The 23,114-nt window shown below is 38.0% G+C and overlaps 1 protein-coding gene across 1 annotated transcript in view; it reads right to left on the reverse strand.

The window, feature by feature from the left end:
- The window catches only part of GAK (cyclin G associated kinase), a 76,573-nt gene that overhangs the window by 18,670 nt on the left and 34,789 nt on the right, over positions 1–23,114 (reverse strand). The window contains exons 12-22 of the mRNA XM_019470847.1: positions 20,193–20,242; positions 19,950–20,098; positions 16,620–16,742; positions 13,160–13,293; positions 11,695–11,889; positions 10,543–10,660; positions 7,999–8,078; positions 7,454–7,647; positions 5,364–5,522; positions 4,097–4,576; positions 1,924–2,094 (exon numbers count right to left, since the gene is read on the reverse strand). Of these exons, the coding sequence (XP_019326392.1) occupies positions 1,924–2,094; positions 4,097–4,576; positions 5,364–5,522; positions 7,454–7,647; positions 7,999–8,078; positions 10,543–10,660; positions 11,695–11,889; positions 13,160–13,293; positions 16,620–16,742; positions 19,950–20,098; positions 20,193–20,242 (1,853 nt within the window). The remainder of the gene's footprint in view (positions 1–1,923; positions 2,095–4,096; positions 4,577–5,363; positions 5,523–7,453; positions 7,648–7,998; positions 8,079–10,542; positions 10,661–11,694; positions 11,890–13,159; positions 13,294–16,619; positions 16,743–19,949; positions 20,099–20,192; positions 20,243–23,114) is intronic.

A 23,114-nucleotide genomic window follows, 5' to 3' on the forward strand; every position in this document is an offset into this window, starting at 1 on the left:
CTAAATCTCCAGAGGTCCCTGCCTCTGGAGTGAGATAGATTTTGGCTGAGATGATGCTCCACAGATCACTATCGATCAAATCTTCTACTGAACAGAAAAAAAATCATCATCTGTTTGGTAACCTCATGCAGTGACAATAGTGTCGTAACTAAAAGTGGCATAGGACTGGCAACTATACAAGTATACAACTAAAACATACAGCTGTTACTGTATCTATAGGACAGAACAAAAATGTTGCAAAGAAAGCAGCAAGTGGGATGATCTCAGAGGAATCAGCCACAGCTGGAATAACACCTAAATACATGGTAGAGAAGGCAATCAGCTGGGTAGCCTTTTATTTCAAGGAGGAAGCCCACCTCTCAGACAGGCAAATACTGCATCTTTTTTTATCCAGTTTCTCTGCAGCTTATACTCTGACTGCATCACCTAGAGGCAGGGTCAACTATACCAACTGTCCAACAAGGAGGGGCAACTCAAAACCACATGCAGTAAGCTCTGGGAAGAAAACGCTCCTGGATTCAGGGTGAGGAATGCGATACCACCATTCCTAACTGCCTCCAATTTATAAGTGAGGATCTGCAGGGGTGGCCTTCGGTGAGGAGAGGCCTGGGCTACTCTGTGCTGGACACAGCCAGCTCCAACTGACCCACCACAGGACACAGCTGAGCTGCTCAGCCAAGATGGTGGCACCTCTGGGAAAACAGATGTAAGAAAGGGTAAGAAACACTGCACAGCAGCTGTGAGAGTGAGAAAAGTATGAGAGAAACAGCCCTGCAGACACCAAGGTCAGTGGAGAAGGAGGGGGAGGAGGTGCTCCAGGTGCCAGAGCAGAAATTCCGCTGCAGCCCATGGAGAACACCACAGTGGAGCAAATATCCACACTGCAGCCTGTGGAGGACTCCACGCAGGTGGACATGCCCTGGAGGAAGCCGCAGCCCATAGAGAGGAGCCCACACAGCAGCCGGCTCCTGGCAGGAGCTGCAGCCCATGGGGGGCCCACACTGGAGCAGTCTGTTCCTGAAGGACTGTACCCTACGGAGACCCATGTTCCTGAAAGACTGCATCCCGTGGGAAGGACCCACGCAGGAGCAGGGGAACAGTGTGACGATGAAGGAGCAGCAGAGAAGAGCTGTTACAGACTGACCACAACTCTCATCCCTATGGAGAGGACCCATGCTTTTCTTTGAAAATCAGATTTAAAAAGCAACACTTCTGGCTCTATGACTCCACCATTTTTGCAAGGGTATGTTTCTCTTTAAAGAATGAGCATGCTTAGAAGCTCTGTTTAGTAACACTTTGGAAATAACGTGTCTAGGATGGAGATACACGAAGACCGAACATATCAAGCTTTTTGTTTAAAGATTAATAGATTTTAAAATAATACATGAGGAAAAGGCTTCACCAGGAATACAGAGAAATTAAGTGAAACAAATACGATTAGAGTATTACATAATGTCTCCATAAGTATATTACCAGAATGCATTCAGGTCAAGAAGGTCCAAGCTAGCCTCAAGCTTGCATTTTAAGAACTGGCTGTACTATAATTTGACTTGTTCATTTCTTTTCCAAGGCTTCCAGAAAATCTTTAAAATCTGAATACAATCAAAATAGCATTCTGCCATCTAGAAAGTAAGATTGCAGGTGTTTGTGTACCCTCAGTTCTAAGAGCTCTCAGAGGAAACTCCAGCTCCTAACAGAAGGTTAGCAATGCTAGAAATCCTCTTGCATCACAAATATTAGCGTGACATTATACAGGAAACCCTTGCTACTTGGTGCATTTGCATCTGCATTCCCAGAACTAATTAAAACAGCAGTCACAACAAGTAGATCTATTAAGACACTAATCCACCTTGACTAAGCTGAAAGACAAATGCACAGAGCAGCAGAAACTGTTAAGAAACAAAACACCAGAAGCGCACTTACCTATATTTAAGAAATCTGAGCTGGAAGAAGGCGGAAGTGAACCGTGTGTGGAAGGAAATGTACTAGCTGTAGATGTTGAGCTTGGATTTAGAAAGTCCCCAAAGAGGTCTGGACCAGACAGGGCTTGATTCTCTGAACCTGATGACATTGTGAATGGGTCAAAAGGATCAGCTAAAAAAGAAGCAGAAAACAATTATCTTATGACAAATTTTAGAATAAACAAAGTTGAAAAAGCCTTACTCCTCTGGGGGCACAGACAAAAAGTAGAGTTCATGTTGGTAAGTGCAGCAGCCTTCTGAGAATTTTTCATGGCAAAGAGTCACCATCTGTCCCTTCCTCTAGACATCTGTACTTTCATGTTAGTACAAAAAGTATTTCACAATATGAACAGCTATGTCTTCAAACACAAATCCTTAGCCAGGCTGTATACATTCAATAACATTGTTAATTTCATCCATGTAAGACATTAAATTTGACTGATCATCTGCATACAAACAGAAGAATTACATTTGTTAAATGCTCTATAATGCCAAACCTCCAAAAAATTTAAACAAAACAGACTATTAAACTACTAAAAAGAATATCAAGTAAAACATTCATACTACCACTTTGACTTGAAGGCATTGGTGACTCTGGGGCAGAAAGCATGTCAACTCAAGAATGAAAACCAACAGAAGCAAGGCTTTCAACAGGTCTCTAGTGATCACAACGAAGAAAAAAACTAACTGGAAGAGTATTTATAGTCAGCATGGGGTAACATGTGACAGCCAGCTGGAATCGTGGCTCGAGATCTTCCCGTTTCTGCTGCCCTCTAGGGTCAAAACCCTCAAGAGCCCAGGGACTCCTGCCCGATTCACTCAGAAGCTGAAGAGAAGGAATAATCCTGCCATAGTGCCCTAGCGCATCCTGAGGTGATGAACACATTGTACAGGGCTCAGTAACACTTCAAAAAACAAACCCTGGATTGTCATAAAGCTATCTTACTATAGCATCACACATACACAAAAACTAAGTACAAGTTTGACGTACAAACTGAAGCACAACAGTGGCCAAATATTCTCACTTCTGCAATTATCTTTCTCTTATCCGATTCAAAGGTAGAATGAGATACATACATGACTACTGCTCAGGTGTTTTATGGAGTAGATATAAGAAAGGCGTAGTTAAAGAAAGATAAAGTAATAAAGCTTCTCTTTTATAGACTTCTGCCTATTTAAAAAAGGTAAATTAAGTGATTCCTCATTGACCACAGTAAGAAAGTCCAATACTGAACTGCTTCAAAAGAAATAAATACTTGAAATCACCTAAATGCTCTACAAGAACACTTTGCAGCTGTATGTAGATTAAAATTATTAGTCCAAGTGAATTACCTTTGTGCAGATAAGCTAAACCTTGTAACAGTTTCCAAGATTATTTGACTAATATTCCCAAAAATCTTACTGTAACTTCAGGCAGAGAATTGCTATTCTGAAAAGTTTAGTCACATGACAAAGAGCTAACTATGCATTGGTAAGAGGAACACAACCTCTAAACTAAAACACCTTGTTTTAAACACCAAATAGGTAGCAGTGTGTAACAGTATCTTGCAGGATACAGACCTGCCAACAACATCAGTAAAACCAGCAAAAAACCACCTTTTATCCTACTGGTTTAAACAGTAATCTACAGGATTTCCAGTTGCCTAGCAGTCTTACATGATTAACACTCAAAAATCCCACACAGACATTTGACCTAAGCAGCACAGCTCTGTACCACATCTAATGCTATTGCTTTATGTAATGTGCAAGAAAGCAGTAAGCTACTACAATTCTATGCCTTAGCAAGAGAAGTTATTTACATATGGATTTAGAAAAGGATCTAACATGTAACATCTGTATGGGAAAGCTATGGATTCTTTAAGAATACCGGATCTCCTTTAAATGCAAAATTTCATACTTTTCTGTTTACATGGTTTAAAGCTAATAGGATATTGACAGGTAACAAAATACCTGGATAACATACAGCATTTTGTCTCCTTCATGCAGTGAAAACACCTGTTCTATACAGATTCTTGCTATAGACCAACATCTTCAGTGTACAGATCAAAACATGGTACTCATTTTTCTAAGTGCAATGCAAGCAGCAGTTTTTATCTGTTGGCCAGCCAAAGAGTTCTGATGTTAAATTTACATACCTGAAGACATGGCTGCTGCTGAAGACATACCCTGAGTAGCAGCTGGACACTGAGACTGACTGCTGAAAAAGAAATCTGTTCCTTGTCCAAGAAGATCACCAGTGGGCTCTTCTGAAATCTGTGATGCGTTACCCACAAACAGATTGTTCAACAAGTCCGCATTACTTGATGAAGAGTTTACTTCTGAGATAGGTTGTTTCTGTTCTGGTGAAATATCAGAGTCTAGTCCCAGTAAGTCTACATTCTCTTCAGGAAGAGGTTTTTGTAACAGTGCAGATGGAGCTTCAAAACTGGCTTCAAAAAGCAGCTCTCCTTCTGGAGTAATAGAGTCTTTTTCATCAACAATTACTGCACTTTCTTCACCTGGAAACGTAGGGAATTCCTCATCTGAAGGATCACTCTCCTCCCTGTCATCAGATAGTTGGACACGAACATTTTTAGATGAACCGTCCTCTATTCCACTTTCCAGACTTTTTCCTTCTTGAATAAAAAGAAATAACGGCTTTAGATTCCCAGGATTCTTCTGCCAACTAGGATAAGACAGACTTATATGGTGAGATAATAGGAAATCAATCCTTAAATTAAATCAAAGCTCACAAAAGCATTGATGAAAAAAGAACTAACTTTTGCCTACCACCTCTTTGTACAGGGCAGGCAAAAGGGCAGCTCACTACCATGCTTGACACTCTGCAAGGGCAGATATTATGAATTTTTTCAAAATGTGACTTGTACATTCACCTCAGGACATCATACCACTTATGGCTTAGAAGATCACTCAGTAACTGCTGCTCCACTCAGTGACAGCATTCAATGACAGCATAAGCAGTTAGTGACGTTTTTGCCAACAAAGCAGAACCCAGAAAAAGGACGTATACATGCACTATAAAGTTACATTTTCTCAGTCCATATGTACTGATCTGGACCCCACTGGCTAGTCTACTTTGTTTCCTCTGTTCCTCAGCCAGCCTAAGTGGGGCTGTGGGAACGCAAAGGCTTCCTTGCAGACCTTTAAGATTAAGATTTTTGCAGAAAAAGAAAAATTTAGCTCAGCATTTAAGTTACACACAATACCAAAACCCATTACTTGGTGTTTATCCAAATCAAGTGGACTGACCACTTGTTAACACACAGAGCTCACTTTTCAAATAGCTTTTTCTCATTGTCTGGTGAAACAGTGACTTTTGCTGCATAAGAAGGCTTAAGCACTCGTTGGAAGGTGTGCAAGACAACATACAACAAAATAGTTTCTTCAGAGGAAAACCTGTACCTTTCCAGTCCAGAGAATGAAAGAAATTATTTGCATCAGTACTACTGCTTTGTGGGGATTCTGTCTCAGTAGGTGCACTTTCTGAAGACTGCTCCAGCTGGGATGCTTCTGCTTCATATTGTGCAGTTGAACCTGGTTGTCTAGGCAACTCTGGTTTCCCTATAAGATAGATTTTAAGCCAGAACCCTTAAAGAGAAACTTCTAAAACTCAATCCTGGTCACAGAAGCTGGTATTTGACTTGCAGACTGACTGCTATAGCAAGACAACTGTCTCAAAGGATCTATTACTGTGCAAAGGCAAATTCCTGTCCCCGCCCCCATTTGAAACTAACATTATTAACTGTTTCAACTACAAAGGCTGGAAAGACCCTATGTTCAACTATAACATTAAATTAAATCAGACTCATAGCAAAACACTCAAGCATTCTATTTATATTTGTAGGAAAATGGAATTAACACCTCACTTGTACCAACCATCCCCTAAAATAGGCAACAGCTATGAACAACATCTGCAATAAGGAACAGAACATCGAAAAAGAGCAAATGCAGCTATAGAAGAAACCCAGAGTATAAAGCCAGAGGAGAACATGGAGTTGTTAACAAACATCTCAAAGGAGTTAAATAATACACTGTGTACTGCGATTAAATACTCCTTGCATTTCTTATTTTACTGAGATCAGATCTTAAGCAACTCTTGTGTAAGACTGAGTTGGGCTGAGTTACCTACTACTATCTCATCTCCCAAAAAGCAGGTTTCCTCAAGGCGAGTAAGAAGACTCCCTAAATTAGTAAGTGTTCATCCACTGTTGGAAAAGAATGGGATGAATGCCTGGGAGAAAGATATTTCTCTAAATCTAAATACCAAACTGGTACAGTACTTTTTCCACCCTCCTTCCACATACTCAGCTGCAGCTTACATAGACTATTTTTTTCAGCATCTGTCTCAGAAAACATACATGAAAGATCATGATTAATGAAGTAGTGCAAATTCAATTTTAATTAAATTTAATTATTTTTAATTTAATAGTATTTTCTTAATTTAATATAATATAAAACCAGTTCACAGCACTTGCTCTTGTCCTATTCCCTTCCCACCAGTTTTAAGAAATATTTTCAATGGAATTTGAAACCCTTACATTTCACTTATCAATCAGAAAATGAAAGTGACTTAAAAAATAAGAGTAATTTTTACAGATCCTCATAATCAATGAAACACCTTAACTTTAGTGAGCTGAGACTTGTGTTCACAGTAGGACCTTTAAAATCTATATAAACTAAGTTAAATAGAAAATGACCTAAATCATAATACAAACCAAACATAGCCTGCTAAAAAAAGGTAAGACAACAGCAACTGCCTTGTATCAAAGGAAATGCAAGATGTACCATATTAAGAGTAGAGAGTAAGATCTCACGTGGTGTACTAAAATCACCACAATCTCCATCATGCTTTTTATCCTGGAAGCACAGAGAAGGCTTAAGAGAGCCTTAATGAAAATGTCAAAGCTAATTACCAACACCAGGAGAAGAAGAAAGATACTGAACAGCATTAACTGGAATTAATGCAGGCATCTATAGATGAAGCACAGAATATGTGGTACTAAAAAAATTAAACATCTGCTGGACCAAATCAGGAAAAGTTGAGAAATTGAATTACAACATTACTTGGCTATGTATAAGAAGGACCTCAATAAAAACGTTTTTAGTTAAGACCACTTGTGAGGAATGCTCAGATGACTTTAAGTGAAATGATAAAGATGCCAGTTTAGCCAAATATAGTTCTTTCAAGACATTTTGCCTACAAATCCTGGCTGTCACAATTCCATTTGCTAAAATCCCTGCAAATAGCATATTCATAGCTTTAAAGCAAGCAAATGTAATGACAGCAGAGCTAAGACAAGGATAATTATAATCCATTATTGGAGGATAATTTATACTCCTTCATACAATGCAAATTTAAGTGATATTTACAAAAAAACACCTTTTAAATTTCTTTCACTTAAAGGAATGTCAGAAATTAAACAAAAGCCTCAAACACTAAGAACATTAGAAAAACTTTATCACGTTCTCTAGTTTTTCAAGAGATTCATTACCAAATTTTGATAAAATCTCTTGTTGTTCCTCTCGGGTGGAGAAAAGGATCTTGGGATTCAGTCCCTTTATATTCATGTTATCCCACGGTGGCTGTTCACAGCTAGGTCTATCTCTGGGCTCCACCTCTACTTCCAGATTGACTTGAAATAAATCAGGATATTTTTCTTGTATGTCACAGGCATCCAGATCATACCTGCAAAGATGCATACAAGTAGATTCTTGATACTGATGGCTAACTAGATTAAATTCACTGCAGTCCAAGACAGAACTTTAAGCAATCAGTATAAGGCTTAAACATGCTGTATTTGTTTACTTTTTCCATATATTTTAAACAGGTGGTATTTTGGTAGAGAAATTTTTTTTGCATCATGAACAAAACCTTCTGTTTCCTTGAGGTGAGAAAGCAAAAGAATCTTCTTATTGCAATCAAAGTCATCTACTTCCTACACTGAATTTCTTTCCTCCCCTCGCCATATGTTGGCTTGGCAGGTTAAACAGTTTCAAAGAAAACTTCTTAGTCTCCTGCAAAAGGGTGTCAACATACTTGGCAAATTTCACTGTGGTGGCATTTCGGGGCACAAAACCTGTGTGGAACTGAATCTGAAACATCTTCATTGAAGCCATCTGTTGAAATGAAATACAGGGAAACTGCATAAATCCACATGAACAGTGTGTAGTGTTCTGTCTTTAACATAATACAAACTATTTTCAGTATTACAGTATTTTAAAGTGTTTGTTTAATTTCAGTTAATTCCATGTATACTTTATCTTGAGAGATTTAAATGCAGTTTAAGACAGAACATAGATAAATCTATTACTACCAGAAACAAAGGACCTTGAACCAGACACCTCTCAACACTAAGCTCAAACAGACTATCAAAGTCTGTTAAATATTTCCAGACCCTGTTCTAGAGGCTGAAACTGCATGACCCTTATTACTTTTCTGAATAACATACTCAGAAAAACTACTTGTGCAATACACTAATCAAGAAATACACGTCATATATAAAGGAGTCCATTCAGAACAATTTTAAAGGTAGTACATTTAAAAGGACACTTCATAAGACATGCAAAGAGTTATTTTTCCTGTACGACTTCTCAAGTCAATCATTCATCCCAGACAGAAATATACAGCTTTTCCAAACTGATTCATTATAACCATTCAACTTCCCCAACTCTTTCTTCTGCTGACAGAAAAACTACTTTCCCATGCCTGATCAGCATGTGAGAATCCAGAAAATGCTACTATAGAAGGTTCATGTAGCTCCTGGTCTTGCACAAATCCAAATTACAGCAAATTGATAAATCCACAATGTATTTGTTCCCTGGCTTCAGTTAGAACACACGTGGAATAGTCTTGCCAGTCCTTACAAAGCAAGTCATACAGTAATAGTCCAGTAAATATGATATAGTAAAATTGAATGATGAAAGCTTTCCTCATAAATGAGGATTTATTGAACATCATAACCAGAAGTCAAGTAACAAGCAAAGCACTGCTAGCAGGTTGAGAGAGGTGATCTTTCCGCTCTATCCAGCACTGGTGAGGCTGTGGTCCTGAAGTCCTGTGTCCAGTGCTGGGCTCCCCAATACAAGAAAGACATGGACATACTGGAGAGAGTTTGTCTGATCCATCCATCCCTACCCTGAACTACATATGAAAGCCTGAACTCCCTATTGAACCAGTTTTCTTAATCCCTTGCTATGCAAGACATTTCCTAGAAGATAAACTAAATCCTCTCTCAAATTAACTGTGAGCAAGCGGGAGACATTCATAATGCCCAGCTCTAGGCACTTAACAGCAGTGTTGAAATGTGGTGATCTCCCTAAGAGTTCTGCAGAAAGCTTCAGGGGGCAATTTAGAGTATGTAAAACTAAGGACACATTGAATATTGTTCGATCAAAGCTCCAAACCATGATCAAACACTGTTGATGTATCCTGTGTTATAGCAGGTGGATGAGAAAATTCTGATCTTTTTCAATTAGTGGATAAATGCCAGAGAAACCACATCAAAGAAAACTTATCATCAGTGAAACTGATTGCAGAAGGAGTATAAGCTAACCTTGGCCAAATTTTCCCCTGTTGTATGCCTTCTTCACAGATGACCTTGAACCATACACTAGTTATATCTGTGCGTTAGAGAATCATTTCACTGAGCTTTCAGTTTCAGGATGTTTTGGAAGATCTGGCCCCATAGCACTATGCAGACATTAAGAAAGTCTTGAACCTCTGCAACATGACATAATTTGATACTCACCTTCCTACACACAAAGTAGAAAAAAGATATAGGGAAAACCATTTATTTCAGTAATAGTAGATATGTATGAATATGCTTGTTTGCCCCAAATGTATGGAAACTGTCTGAAGAACCTCTGGATCAATTTTCACAATGCTCCAAGTTATCCTCAACTTTGCACTACCCCTTCCTATCTTTTACATGGATCTCCAAGTTTAATTTGGGTTACTCATCTGGAGAAAAAAAACATGCTTCTTAGAAATTTCAAGACAGGATTCATTAGCAAGTTTTTTTTGTGACTGTGCAATACATTTACATCCACAGTTGAATTAAAAAAGAAACATGCATTCTCCCCAGGAGAACAAAGACTAGTAAGAAAATCAGCTATAAAAACTCAGTGTGGCTCTAGAAATAGGGTACAAAACCACATGGATTTTTCTAGCCTGTTTTGTACAGGCAAGTCCCTGGAATTCCGTTTTTCTACTGAGTGGTATTTTTCCTTTTGTTGCAGTTTGTGTGTACAGAATTAAAAAGTTCTGGCTTGTGCAACTTAACAGGTAACAATCACTGCCTCAAAAAACTAGCTAGAGGCTTTCCATGCAAATATAACAACTACCACTACTGAAGTAATTTCCAGAAATGCTTACCAAATCATCTACATGCAGAGCACTAAGAATAGACATACTTATTAGGCTTGAAAAGTCTGAATTACCAAGTACCTGAAAACCTCACACATTTCTTTCAACAAAGAATAGCAAATAAAGCCACATACTTAATGAGATCACAAACACAAGTATGATACAAAACTGCAACAAGAAAAAGTTCTCCATGTAGGCTGTTAAATTTATCATTACCTTGGCTTGTAGTCGGCCTCCTAGTGTTGACCTGGCATGATAGATGACAATGAGAACATCTCCTTGGACTGTTATACCTAGTGGAATTACTGCTTTCCCATCTTCAATTTTAAACTCCCTGAAGAAAAAACATAACCACAGTTAATTTCATTTTAAAAAATAGTGTATTACCTTATGTTTAGTTTGGTTTCTCCAAGGCCTTCAATATCAGCCCATAAAAATCTGCTTCGAGTTCTTATTACAGAGAAGGAATTCACTCTAAATGATCAAAACTTAAAAGCTACTCTAAAAATAACAAGATTAACAGTCACCTACAGCAGAGCAAGACATTTAGACCCATAGTTCTCAAATCAAATATGGGAGAAACATGTCTTCAAGGAGCTGCTGGGAAATGCAAGACAGGATATTATGAAGAAAGCTGTTCCAAAGAAAGGTGCAGAGAGAAACTGTAGCTGTACAGCTGTGATATATTAGGACTCCCACTGAGGGACAGTGGTAGAGAAGAAGAGGGGAAAGTGTTATTCTAACATCCCACAGTTGTTTCTGTTCCTTCTCTCTTCAAATTCATTGAACTCCTCACAGGGTTTCAATTTATAGGAAAGCTAGAAGCACTTCAGTATTCTCTCATCCTTCCTCTGTCTGTGACCATCTACACCTTGTACTGCTAGTACCAGTCACAGTTCCTGTGCTGTATTACAACAGCAGACATGAGATCTGTACAGGGGCTAATAAGCACTCCCCTTACAGCTACCACGCCTGGGGGATCTTTATTGTTTCCATGACCAAGACATGATGTTCAGTTCAGTACATACACCAAGGATCAATCTTCCTAGTTTATACCACATGGAGTGAGAAGAAAGAGGGTCTTGCTCACCTCTGCCTCCCAGTGCCCACTGTGCCACCCCCCCCATCATCCCCACTTTCTGCAGGAACAGATCCAAGCTGCTATTATAACCACATTGTCCTTCCCCATGATCTACCTTTCAAAATCAGCTAAAAGGGGACAGAGGAACTGTTCCATACATTAAAGCAGCTTTCTGGTCAACTGGCACATGCAAAATCATGCTTTCTCCTCACAGTAAAGACTTCATATTTAAGTAAGTCTAGAAAAACACGTGTGCTGTTTCAGAGCAAATCATAACCTGTACTTACTTCATTTTGTCATATTCCTGGGAGGTAGTGGTTACTCTCTCATCTCCCACATAAACTTCACAAAAAGGCCTGCAGCCATTACGCTGCTTACTGAAAAGAGGAACTGGAGTCATGACAATTGATCTGACAAGGATGGGCTTGCTGTGAGGAATAATGGGTTCTTCAGCCATCATGTCACACATGTATTCAATGTATCTGCCAAAACCAAAAGGTACTCATTTAGCCAGAGAACCAAATTCTAAAAATGGGTGAACACATAGGTGAGTTACTTCTGTTCATATCCAGCCACTGCGCAGTGACAAATGATAACAATAAAACACTGGGAACACTTAACAGCACTTCCAGCAAGCAGATTTTCAAATCTGATAGAATTTCACAAAAGGAAAATGCAATAGAAACATGGAAAAATATTTATGATCCCTAGCCAGCCTCTGAATTTAAGGACAGCAACACACTTTCTGTACAAAAGCCTGATGGCTGCATCACAACAGAAAAATATACTGCCCATAAAACTGAATACAGCACTGCATATGAACTCATGTGCACCTGTGTCCCATCTTCCAGACAACTCCAGACACTGCCTTAGGTCTGTAGCTTTACACATACTCACTTGTAAAACAAACTAGACAATCTTTCCAAAGGCCCTAAAACACCGAACTAGGAGAACTATTTATTTTGTATCTTACACATAATGGATCAAAGTTGCACAGCAGTTCTGAAGTCAGTAACTCAAAGCTTCCTAAAGGCTTTAAATTTATTCTCATTAACATAAGTTACATTGTAGAGAACCCATTAAATATACTGAAAGTAAACCTGTACAACAGCATAATCTGTCATTTGTACTTAACTAATCCTCACTTCCCACCTTTCTAAATCTAATCCTTTTTGTAGAAAACACCCTTACTACCAGTGTCACTTGCTACTGAGACTTTATTGTTATAAAGTCTATCAAATTAAATCAAATAATCAGTTTAAAACATTTGTCAAAGTATATGAAAGTCACCTCTGCACGCACTCCTTTAAAAAGCAGAAGGCATTCTTACCTAAACAGAAAAGATTGACAGAAATCATGATTGGTCTTTCCACAGAACTTGCAGTGTTCTGACACAGTAAAACCTATTGTAATAAACTAGTAAACATGGAATAAGTCTTACACACATTTTATACTTGAGAGCATTCAAAAGCACTGCATACCCTTGTTTTCATTCCTAACATTTCTTCACTATAGGTCATACTTGACTCACTTTCGGTAAGAACATGATGAGTAACTTAAGGGCTCACACAACATTCAGAACTACTTTCTCTACCCATGAAACATCTATTTCTCCCAGTATTTTGCTGTTTGAACACAGATGCTATTGAAATAATTCATCTTCCTAAAAAGTATCCTGTGAAAATACTGGCATATTCACAATTGCGTAACTACTTGCTTCAAGAGCACCCTACAAACAGACTGATACTGTACCTTTTATGAGAAGGCCAAATGCCAGGAGGACAGCGTTTCATACTGAACATATAAACTGCAGCTTCAGCAGTAGTGAAGAGACGACAGAAACACAGAAAAGAACAAACTACAACAGCAGACGCTGCTCTTCCATCCTACAAAAAAAATTGTAACTTTGTTATTAAACCTAGTGGAAAAAGCACTACAGAAGTTACTGAAGAACATGCTGTCTCCTTATTTAATGTAATGAAGTCCAAGGTCTAGTGTGATCATTAGATTTGACGTTTGTATCTGAACATGAAATGTTTTCATTTGATTTCCACACAATACAAAAGATACTACATATTACCTGCTTGCTCAAATGTGAATAATTGCTTTAGCTTAACACTGTTTGAAATTTTCAACTGATGGTTATTACCTTACTATCACTAATACCCATTTTTAAGTTTGTTTCCTGGCTGCTATCTGAAACCCCAGTTCAGTGCTATTTTTGGCTGATAACCATGGACTTCGGCTACAAGAGAAGTCCTAAAATTCAGAAGAACTAAGCCACGCTAAACTCAGCCTTCTGACTAAAACTGCCTGAGATTAATAGCTTGCCATGGGACTAAGAGATGGAAATTAAAACACTGAACCTCTTTCTGCAGGGACCCATGGCTACACACATCTCAGATTCATCCCTGCATTACAGAAGACTGAAGATTCAGAAGAGGTAATGGTTGACAGAACAGGAGCTCTCAAGTTTTTTTTTTCTAGCAACTTGAAACAGATTTTTTTGTAGTCATTTGGCATGAGTGTGGAAGTGGGGAAGAAGGAAATGTTTTTCCTCAACTTGTTTTAACAGGCATTTCCTTCAAAGCCAGGCTGCTATTCTAACCTTTACTTAGATCAATGAAAAGAAGGTCTGCCCACACCATAAGAGCCAGATCTTTAAAGAGCAGTTCAGCAAATCAGTATTAATGCTGGTGTAACTAGCAAGCCCAATGATTTCCAGAAGTCACTAAACTAGTCTATGATTCTATGGGCTGGCCCCTGCCTTTCAGTTAAATTTCACACTGAACAAAAACATGGTCCCTGCCCTGAGACGCCTACACTTAGGACAAAACATAAATGAATACAAGGGAAGAATGAATCGCTGAGCAGCATGACAAGCAGTGACCTATGTATGCTTGCATTACAAAGCCACTTCCAAATTACAGCACCACACCAAGGGTAGAAAAATCATTGTACAAAGAGGTCAGCAAGCAAGTCACAGCAAACCCTTTGCAACTGTGGCATGAAGTCAGAGGACAACTTTGCAAGTTTAAAGACCACTTTACAACCAGAAATGCATCATTCAAAATAAAGAATATCCTATTCATTAGTAAACAAAACTGATGACAGAACCTTGCACTTCAGAAAGAAGCTTGGTAAGTTGCAGAATGGGAGCAAAAGAAACACTCCCATACAGAGATGAGAAAGTAAGAATTTCAATTTTTCCTTGTGTGTTTTTACAAGGATGATGGACCTTGGCTACAAAAATAAAAAATCCTCAGGCATAATCATTAAGGCAGCAATAAAAAGCAATGACTGGAAAAAGCTACATTTTGAGCATAAGTTTTGTCCCAAAGCCTCAAAAAGGTAGATAGAGGAGTTTTGTGTCTAAACTATTTTGAAAAGAAATAACCTTCATAAAACAAATTAAACATAACTTTTCCTATTGTATAATTATCTTAACTTGGTTCATTTAAACACAGGTCAAATACAGCTATCTGAAGGAACATTTAAGCACACTTAAAGAGCTGCAGCATATCCAGTTGCAAGTCTCTCTGCCATTAAGTTCCACCAAGATGATCTTGTACTCACACCTTCTTAAAGTTGTGCAAGTTTTCAAGGATGACCATCGCTACATGGCCTCAAATAATTACACAGAGAAAAGTGTTACTGCAGATGTCCAGGAGTTACTCCAGCCTGTGGCATATGTGCTACAGTCTTGTGATATCAACAGAACAGGATGCCAGTCAAAAACAGATCTCAGTCATCGCCAGTCCAGAAAGACTTAACTGTAGCTGAAGCCAGAAGCTGCCATTTAAGCCTTGTTTTCAGCTGCTTGTTCTCACCTGGATCACTCAAATTACAATGTAAAAATTTAACAATTCACTACATTATTGCAAACCTCTACAGTAAAGGTCAGAAGACCAGGAAGCCCTACCTGGTTCTGAATCCCAGCCACCTAGAGGCAGTTTCACCTTTACAAGAAGCAACTCATGTTTTGTTATCCAAGAAAGCGTATTGACTAAAAGCATTCTACCTCTATCAGATAAAGTATTCTTTTCAACATAGATTTCCTAGCTTTTAAATCTACAAAAGCTTCCAGCTAGATGAATCCAAGACACATATTGCAGCTATCATTCATTTCTAGTAGTTCCGGTGTATGCTCTTCACATCACATCTGGCATGCAACCATATATATACAAGCTTCCCTCACACCTGAGGAAAAGGAATGAGTTAGGTACCTGAAAGGAAACACTTCAAGGGAAAGGTGCTTCTTACCTACTTGACTAGCACTCATGTGATACTGAGATACTGTAAGTATCACTTTAATATAGAATGAGATTCCTAACCTCACAGCAGCACTGAAAATCTCATCGGTTTTTAGGAGCTGGCATTAACTGATTTTTTTTCTTTCAAAACTCTGTTTAAGGAAGTACACTTTGCCAGATTAGCAAATCCTCTTTTAGACTCTGATAGTGATATTCCATATAGATTACTATACCATATCAAAGGACTGGTTATGAATGCTTTCCAGCAGCATCATAAGCATTGTAACAACTGTCATGTTTCTCTTTTTACTGCACAAGAAAATAAGAATGTCAAAATTTCGCATGCAATTCTTACACAAATGTAACAGTAACCCCATATTTTCAAATCTTGAACATAGTAACTACTCTTTAAATTCATTTTCCCCCCATGTTTGACATAAGGTGGTTCTTTATCAAGAGTTTTATTGCTTTTTTGGGTTATATCAAGGTTAATGATACATTAGAGAACAGTGGAAGCTACACAGCAATCTGCTGCCAGCAAAAGAAAGTTCCACCAAAAGTCTCATAGTCAGTTTCTGCAATTCTGCAGATACAGATTACATTCTAAATGGACAGTAGTGGGAAATGCAGTGTACACCCAGCTGTCACTTAGAAAATAAACAAAAATAGAGCAAACACTGAAATAGTAAAGCAGATTCTTTCTCCCAAAGGCTACTCTGACTTAATCCCTCCTATATACTGCCTTCCATGCTACATGCAAGTAAACATTATCCTACTAATTTGCCTAAGGAGAAAATTTATGCAAATAACTTTCCTCAAGACATAGCAGGATGGAATCGCCCCCAGGCCTCACAGTAAGGAAGCCAGTAATATTCACAAACTGAGTGAATACTAGCATCCTTATTCACAATTTAAAGCTAGATTGGTTTAAGTCTGAAGTACTTTGCTCAATTTCTTACAAGGCAGTGCACAATGCAAACGTTTTTCTGGTCTTGTTTCAGCCATAAATGCATGTTCTTGCATATGCTATAAAGATTCTGAAGATTTGGTGCTCGTCTTGCTGGCCAGCCACATTCAGAAACCTGCAATGAGAGAGACAGCAGAGGTGAGAAACGAGATTACATAGTCAAATACATTTGCATAGCATAAGCTGTGTAAATAAGAGGCAATTTTACACTTTAATGCCACCTTCAGGTAGAAATTAAGCAAGATGCTCAAGAAAAGTAGTCTCACACAGTATAAGCACCACTTTATAGGATGAAGTGCAATAAAACTCCAGTCCTGTCTATAGTCTGCTGCACTAGAAGTATCAACAACTCAGATTACTATCCAAAATTTTCTCAGAACAAGGAATAAAGTAAAACAGCTTTCAACTTGATTTGTGCACATATTCTTAAGCAAAAAAAACCAGAAGGACTTGGTTTGCTTTTACATTTGTCCTTTATTCAAAGAGCCTCAACAGTTAAGTAATATTCCTTCTGCAATTAGTGCTACAAAACTACCAAACAATCAGCTTCACGGCTGAGAGTCTACATTCTTAAAATCAGCTGTCCAGTAAGAATGCAGTATATGAAACCTGACCCTTGAGCACTTGCAACACCTAAAGAGAATACGTTTCCTTGGTCCTGGCAGAACAATTTACAAAGCAAGCTTTTTCTATTTCTTTTTAGCCAGGACCACAATTGCTGAATGTGGGAGACCAAGTTTTGCTACCAGCAACATGTTTTCTTACCTAGATAAAAGAGTTCAAGGGTTACTCTGACACAAATTACCTGAACTGACTATCACAAAAAATTCTTAATGAGATTGTTTTTGTGCCAAGCTCAGGAAAAAAGGCTGAAAGAAACAGTCTGACAAAGTCTCCTACAGCTTTTCACTGTATTCTAGTACTTTAATTAAAAAAGAGGGCAGTTTCAGAAAGCATCACTTTGTGAGAGATTTAAATTTAATGTTCTTTTGTTAGTGAAAGCTTATGCAAAGTCACCACTGAACGAATAAAAGCTAAGGCAAGCAGTCCTTTATATTCCTGTTCACCACAGGATTCAATGTGGGCTTTACTACGCCTCATATTACAATAGCAGTGAAAGAACCATATTGCAGCATTACAGCTACAAACCAGAAAACAGTCTAGAAAAGCGGGTGTATTCAAAAAAGCAAAAAGAACTGACTTTTTTCTGATTTACCATTTACTTTCTGCTCAAACACTAGTTTTGTTACAAGAGGTATACCATACAACATTACCTTCTTTTCCTTTGCTATGTTTTAAGCTCAAAACGTTCCTGATCATTAGCAGAATGATGGAGAGGGCGCAACCTCCCTGAGCAACCTATTCCAAGTAAGACTCAAAACTAGCAGAGAAGACTTCAAAACTACCACTAACTTTAACCAAGGTTAAAGAAATTTGTAGAAGTTCCATACAGATAGAATACAGCCAGAAAGCAAGAATATATGATTTCATAAATACCTACTAAGCGAAGTGTCAGAATTAAGAAATTCAGAAGCTGTTCTCCTCTGATCAAGTTTAAGGCTTGCCATAATCATCTTTCGCAGGCACTAAAGACAAACTAAGCTTCCTTAGCTTCCTACATGGCTCCTCTCACCCAGCACTGAATAATGAATTCAGTCAGTACTGCTCATTGTGCATCTGGACTTCAAAAACAGACAGGGAAAATTTCCCCAATATATTTAAAGAGTTTGTTTTCCAAGTAAAATAGCTGCATTTTTTTGTTTTTAAACAGAAGACAATGTTTTGTAGAAACTTCCTAAATACTCCCAGCCAATAAAGTGGGCAGGAACCTACAATGTTTTGACAAGTTTTGATCTACTATTACTTCCCAGCAAAACAAAGATCGTAAGACAAAATGAACATCAAAAAGAAAGGTAGACCAGAAGAGTTCCAGATCATTAGTAGATTTAGCTGTGCTCGTATTTACCGTTCACAGAACCAATACATCAGGAATATCAATGTATAGGCACCTCATACTTGCATAACCAAAAAACCATTCCCAGGGTGAACAATTTCCCAGTCACAGAATTTATCATTCCATAAACAGAGGTTGATAGTTTTGTAGGATGAGGAATAAATCCGTTCACTATGTCAGCCTCAGTGGACTTTCCAGCAATCTAGTGCTAAAAAGCATTGCTGAAGATTTTGCTTTGAGGTACCTATTCCAAATTATCATGCAGGACTTTTCCTGCATGATTAAGCTTTGCCTTCCATGTTGAACAGCCTCTGCCTGAACCTCATACTGAACCAGATGCAGATAAAGAAGTTGACTGCCTCCACCCAGAGGCAGTAATCATTTTTTTTCAGGTGTGACAATACTTTGTCTTGTCCATAAATTTACAAGGAAACAAAAGGAAGTGACAAGCACTAGATAGAATACATTAAACCATACTTCAGCCTGACAGTATAAGTGAACTTGGATAACTGAAGTAATGCTAAGGATGGCTCTGCAGGATTAGGCCCAAAAGGGGTTTCCTGTAATAAGTAATGCTTCTAGACTCTCCTCTGGGCAGTCAATATTGTGGGGAAAGGGCATGATTACTACAGACTGTTTAGGTGAAATACAACACGGCCAGTGCTAGACAACTCACAACATAGCAACAGTCTCCACTGTTGAGCTACTTACAGGACAGTTGAGATGTATTTAGGAGCAGACACTGAAGTCCAGTATCTCAGCACCTAAGAAGCTGTTCTCACTACCTTGTTACTGAATTAGGCAAATGTCTTCATTTTAGTATCAGAGAAATAGCCAGAAAGGCTAACAGAGGCTCAGCTAAGCTATACCAGTATTTCAGGCAGTAGCAACAAGCAGTCAGCTAGGGCTGAGCCATATGGGAGTCAGATGGTATGTAGTGGGACAAGGAGAAAGTCCAGTAAACAGGTTGTGCAAATCCATCACCAAAGGAGTACTACTTTTGATCAAGGAAAACCTCTGAATGTAGGAAAGATTGAAATTTTAGTAAGATTTTCAATTATGCTAAGTATTCTCTGTTTAAATCTGAAACATGTAAGGTACCTGTACATGTTTTCAAAGATATCACTAGCCTAGGAAACAGCTTTAGTCAGTAAGATTAAAGATTAGTCTTTAATCAGACAAGTTTGGATTGAAAGCAAAGACAAGCAAAATATAGGTTACTCTTTGACCTTATGTTTATACTTATTCTTTTGTGATCTTTTTGATTATGCAGCTTACTTTCACATATTTCACAATAAAAAGCTGAAGATATAATCAAGACATTGTGTTGAAAGGCCTCTTGAAGAAATATGCAAAAAATATACACACCCTATTATGGAATCTTGAAGACCTGTATGTTCTTGGAGAGAGATTGTACACAGCATAGTGGCCAGGATGTTTAGAGTCCAGACATAACCGCACATCTTCTATGTTATTTTTGATGGCAGATTCTACACCTTCAGCTGGAAAGGACATCACTGAAGACAGAACAATAAACACCAGGTGAAGTATTCACTTTTTTCATCTATTAAGAACAATCAGAAATTATTCTTAAGACTAGCTATATCATACCAGCAATTCTGGAAGTGATGTATGATATATCCAAGTCTCCTTTTGCATAACTGAAACAGAACACATTGGAGTTAATACTGGGAAATAGAACCATTCAAGCCACAAGTCTAAAACCCAGGTCTCTCAGGCTACACCCACCACCATGAATAGTGTTTCATTTCTTCCATTTGAGGCTTGTTACCTCACACTTCAAGGTTTTTTGAATAGACATTGTATTTGAACAGTCACTCATTTACAGCAGTTGCAACAAAACTATTTCTGAGGATTCTGTAGAGTTGCCTTCAATGTTTAACTCATTCCTCTAGCCCCTGCTCTTACTGATAAACATTCATTGTAGGCATCAGTTTGAAAGCCTAATGAGGACGCATTAACATCTGTAATGGAGGACATTATAATGCTTAAAACAAAAACCATTTGTTGACACATTACATTTTAAATGATGCAACTCTGGCTTGTTACTATCTGGCCCAGATGGCCATGCTGCCCAATTTCTGGATTCCGTATGAATAGAGGGTACCTGAATCTCCTTCATTTAAATCATTCCTCCAAAAATTCACTTCCAAAACTCCCATAGTGAGCAAGGTATTAATCATTACTCATCTCTTTCTCATATAGTTGTGCACAGTTTTAAAGAGCAGCCTTTTTGAAAAATAATCTCCCAGTGATTTTTTATTTAGTTCCATTCCCTTCATCTCTACCTAATCACTTAAAATAGTAAATTATTGGCATAATGTAAGACCACTATTTTTTTGTTTCTAGGGTACCTGCTATGTAGCAGGATGAAAAAGCTTAAAAAAAGACTGAAGACTGTGTATTGGCACAGGCCAACACCCCTGAGTATAATCACATAGGTCTGCACTCCTGATTAGCAAAATAACAAACCTCACCTACAGAATTTGGTTTAGACATCCCTAACTTAAGTCAGTAGCATATCATCTCCAGAATATCAAAATGTCATCACAACACTATAATGCATGTTTGAGGAATGCAGAGACACTATCAAAGCAATGCTTTTCTGTGATTATAAAGTTTCAGGATACTGCTTGAAAGAGCAGACCTAGGACACTGCACTCAAATTTTGAAACATCAAGAGAGAACATTATGCTTCGATTCCTTACTGCTTGCTAGTAATCATGGAGGCTGGAGGGACTGATTAAAAGATTGAGTTTACAAGGATTGGGAGAAGGACTTTAGATAAGGCAAGAACAACTGTTCTGAAAGCAAGGACATTAAAGAGTATTTAAATGGAACGGCATAAACAGTGTCCTAACAATAATGACGCAAGGTCTCCAGAGAAATTGAAATCACCACAAGGAAGTTTGAGAGTCTCACTGGACAAAGCACTAAAAAAAACCTCAGCCTTGAAAAATCTTGCATAAGGAGGTAGACAAAATGGCCAAACAAACAAACACTATTTATCACCGAGAAGTATCAAGTGTTACTTGTTGCTTACACCTACCAACTTCAAGCAAGAAAACATACAGATTATTCTAATGATATCAACTTTTTTTGATATCAAGATAAAGAACGACCTAATACGATAGTCTGAGAACACAGAAGCATTATCTCTTCAATGCTATAACACTGAGGTTAAGCAGCAACTTGAAACAGAAGCACAGACCTATTAAAAGCAAAAAACCAACAGTCCTCACACCCATTCCTTTGGGAACACTGTCAGATATTGACTTCTTACTAGCAACACCACTCAATTCAGCTTTGCTTTTTACATTTGTCTAAATTAAAATGCAACATTATTAAGAGCATGGATCTCACCATACACACACTGCTGAAAAAGTACAGCTTGGTATGTCAACAACAGAGCACAGCCAGCTCAAGCTTGCTGTCTTGCAGGAAAAAATCTGTATGCCTGCTACAACTGAAAAAGCTTCAGAATCTTTGTGCTGTCTTAATTAAAATGTAGCTGCTAAACTGCAAAACGAACACAAGTCTCTCCTAAAACATGTGACCTTGTCCTTGAATTACTATTCCTTGAACTTTATTCTGAAGATTTCAGAGCTAACTCAGCAGTAAGACTTGAATACAAGGTACTCTGTTTTTAGTGGAGTGTTTCATTTCAGACTGGCAACTGAGATTGCTTTAAATGGCAGGAAGGTGAAAAAATGAATATTCTTCATACTGGTAAACATTCCTACACATTTCAAGATATAACCCTGTAACTAAACATCAGGAATAAGGTCTTTCCTTTCATGTTATTAACAGCAGAAATTTCATATACATAGCGATGTTGCTGGCAGGTGATAAGAGTAGAACATCATGCAAACAAATCAAGAGACTGCATGGAGGATTTCTGGCTTGTGATCCATATGGAAAACTCAGTGTGCTTTTTAAGGCTCTAATTAAGCTAAACAGGAAAGTATTTATGACACCAATATTTAAGTCACTTTTCTGATGATACCAGGCTACTTCAAGGCTTTTTAGTGAGAAGTCTAGTGGGAAATACAGCAAATGAGATATGAATTCTCATTTTGCTGAATAAATACCTAAACAAAATAGGAAGTTTTAATTAGATGTTAAAGATTAAAGACCATAACTAATATTAAACAGAAGAGCAAATTAAGTTAAAAACAATTAAAATTAACAATTAAATTCACAAAATAAACTAGTTAGCATACAGCACAAACTTCAACAGTGCGTAGTTACCTTGTGTTACTAACAGCTGATGGGAAAGCACTAACCAGCACAGCTACAATGTGAGCACGCAAACCATTATCTTCAGTTAAATAATGCTTTAACACTAAGCAATCTTCCTCCAGACATCTCTACACTCATAAGAGTAGAAAAACATCTATTCATTAGCTAAGCACCACCATTTTTGCAGTTTATTTTTTAAAAAACAGGAAGAAATGCAGCACTGAAATTCACATCAATCTGTTCCCACTTGGTTTTGCTTCATAAAACTGA

Source organism: Aptenodytes forsteri, unplaced genomic scaffold, assembly GCF_000699145.1.
Source record: "Aptenodytes forsteri isolate BGI_AS27 unplaced genomic scaffold, ASM69914v1 Scaffold224, whole genome shotgun sequence".
Lineage (NCBI taxonomy): Eukaryota > Metazoa > Chordata > Aves > Sphenisciformes > Spheniscidae > Aptenodytes > Aptenodytes forsteri.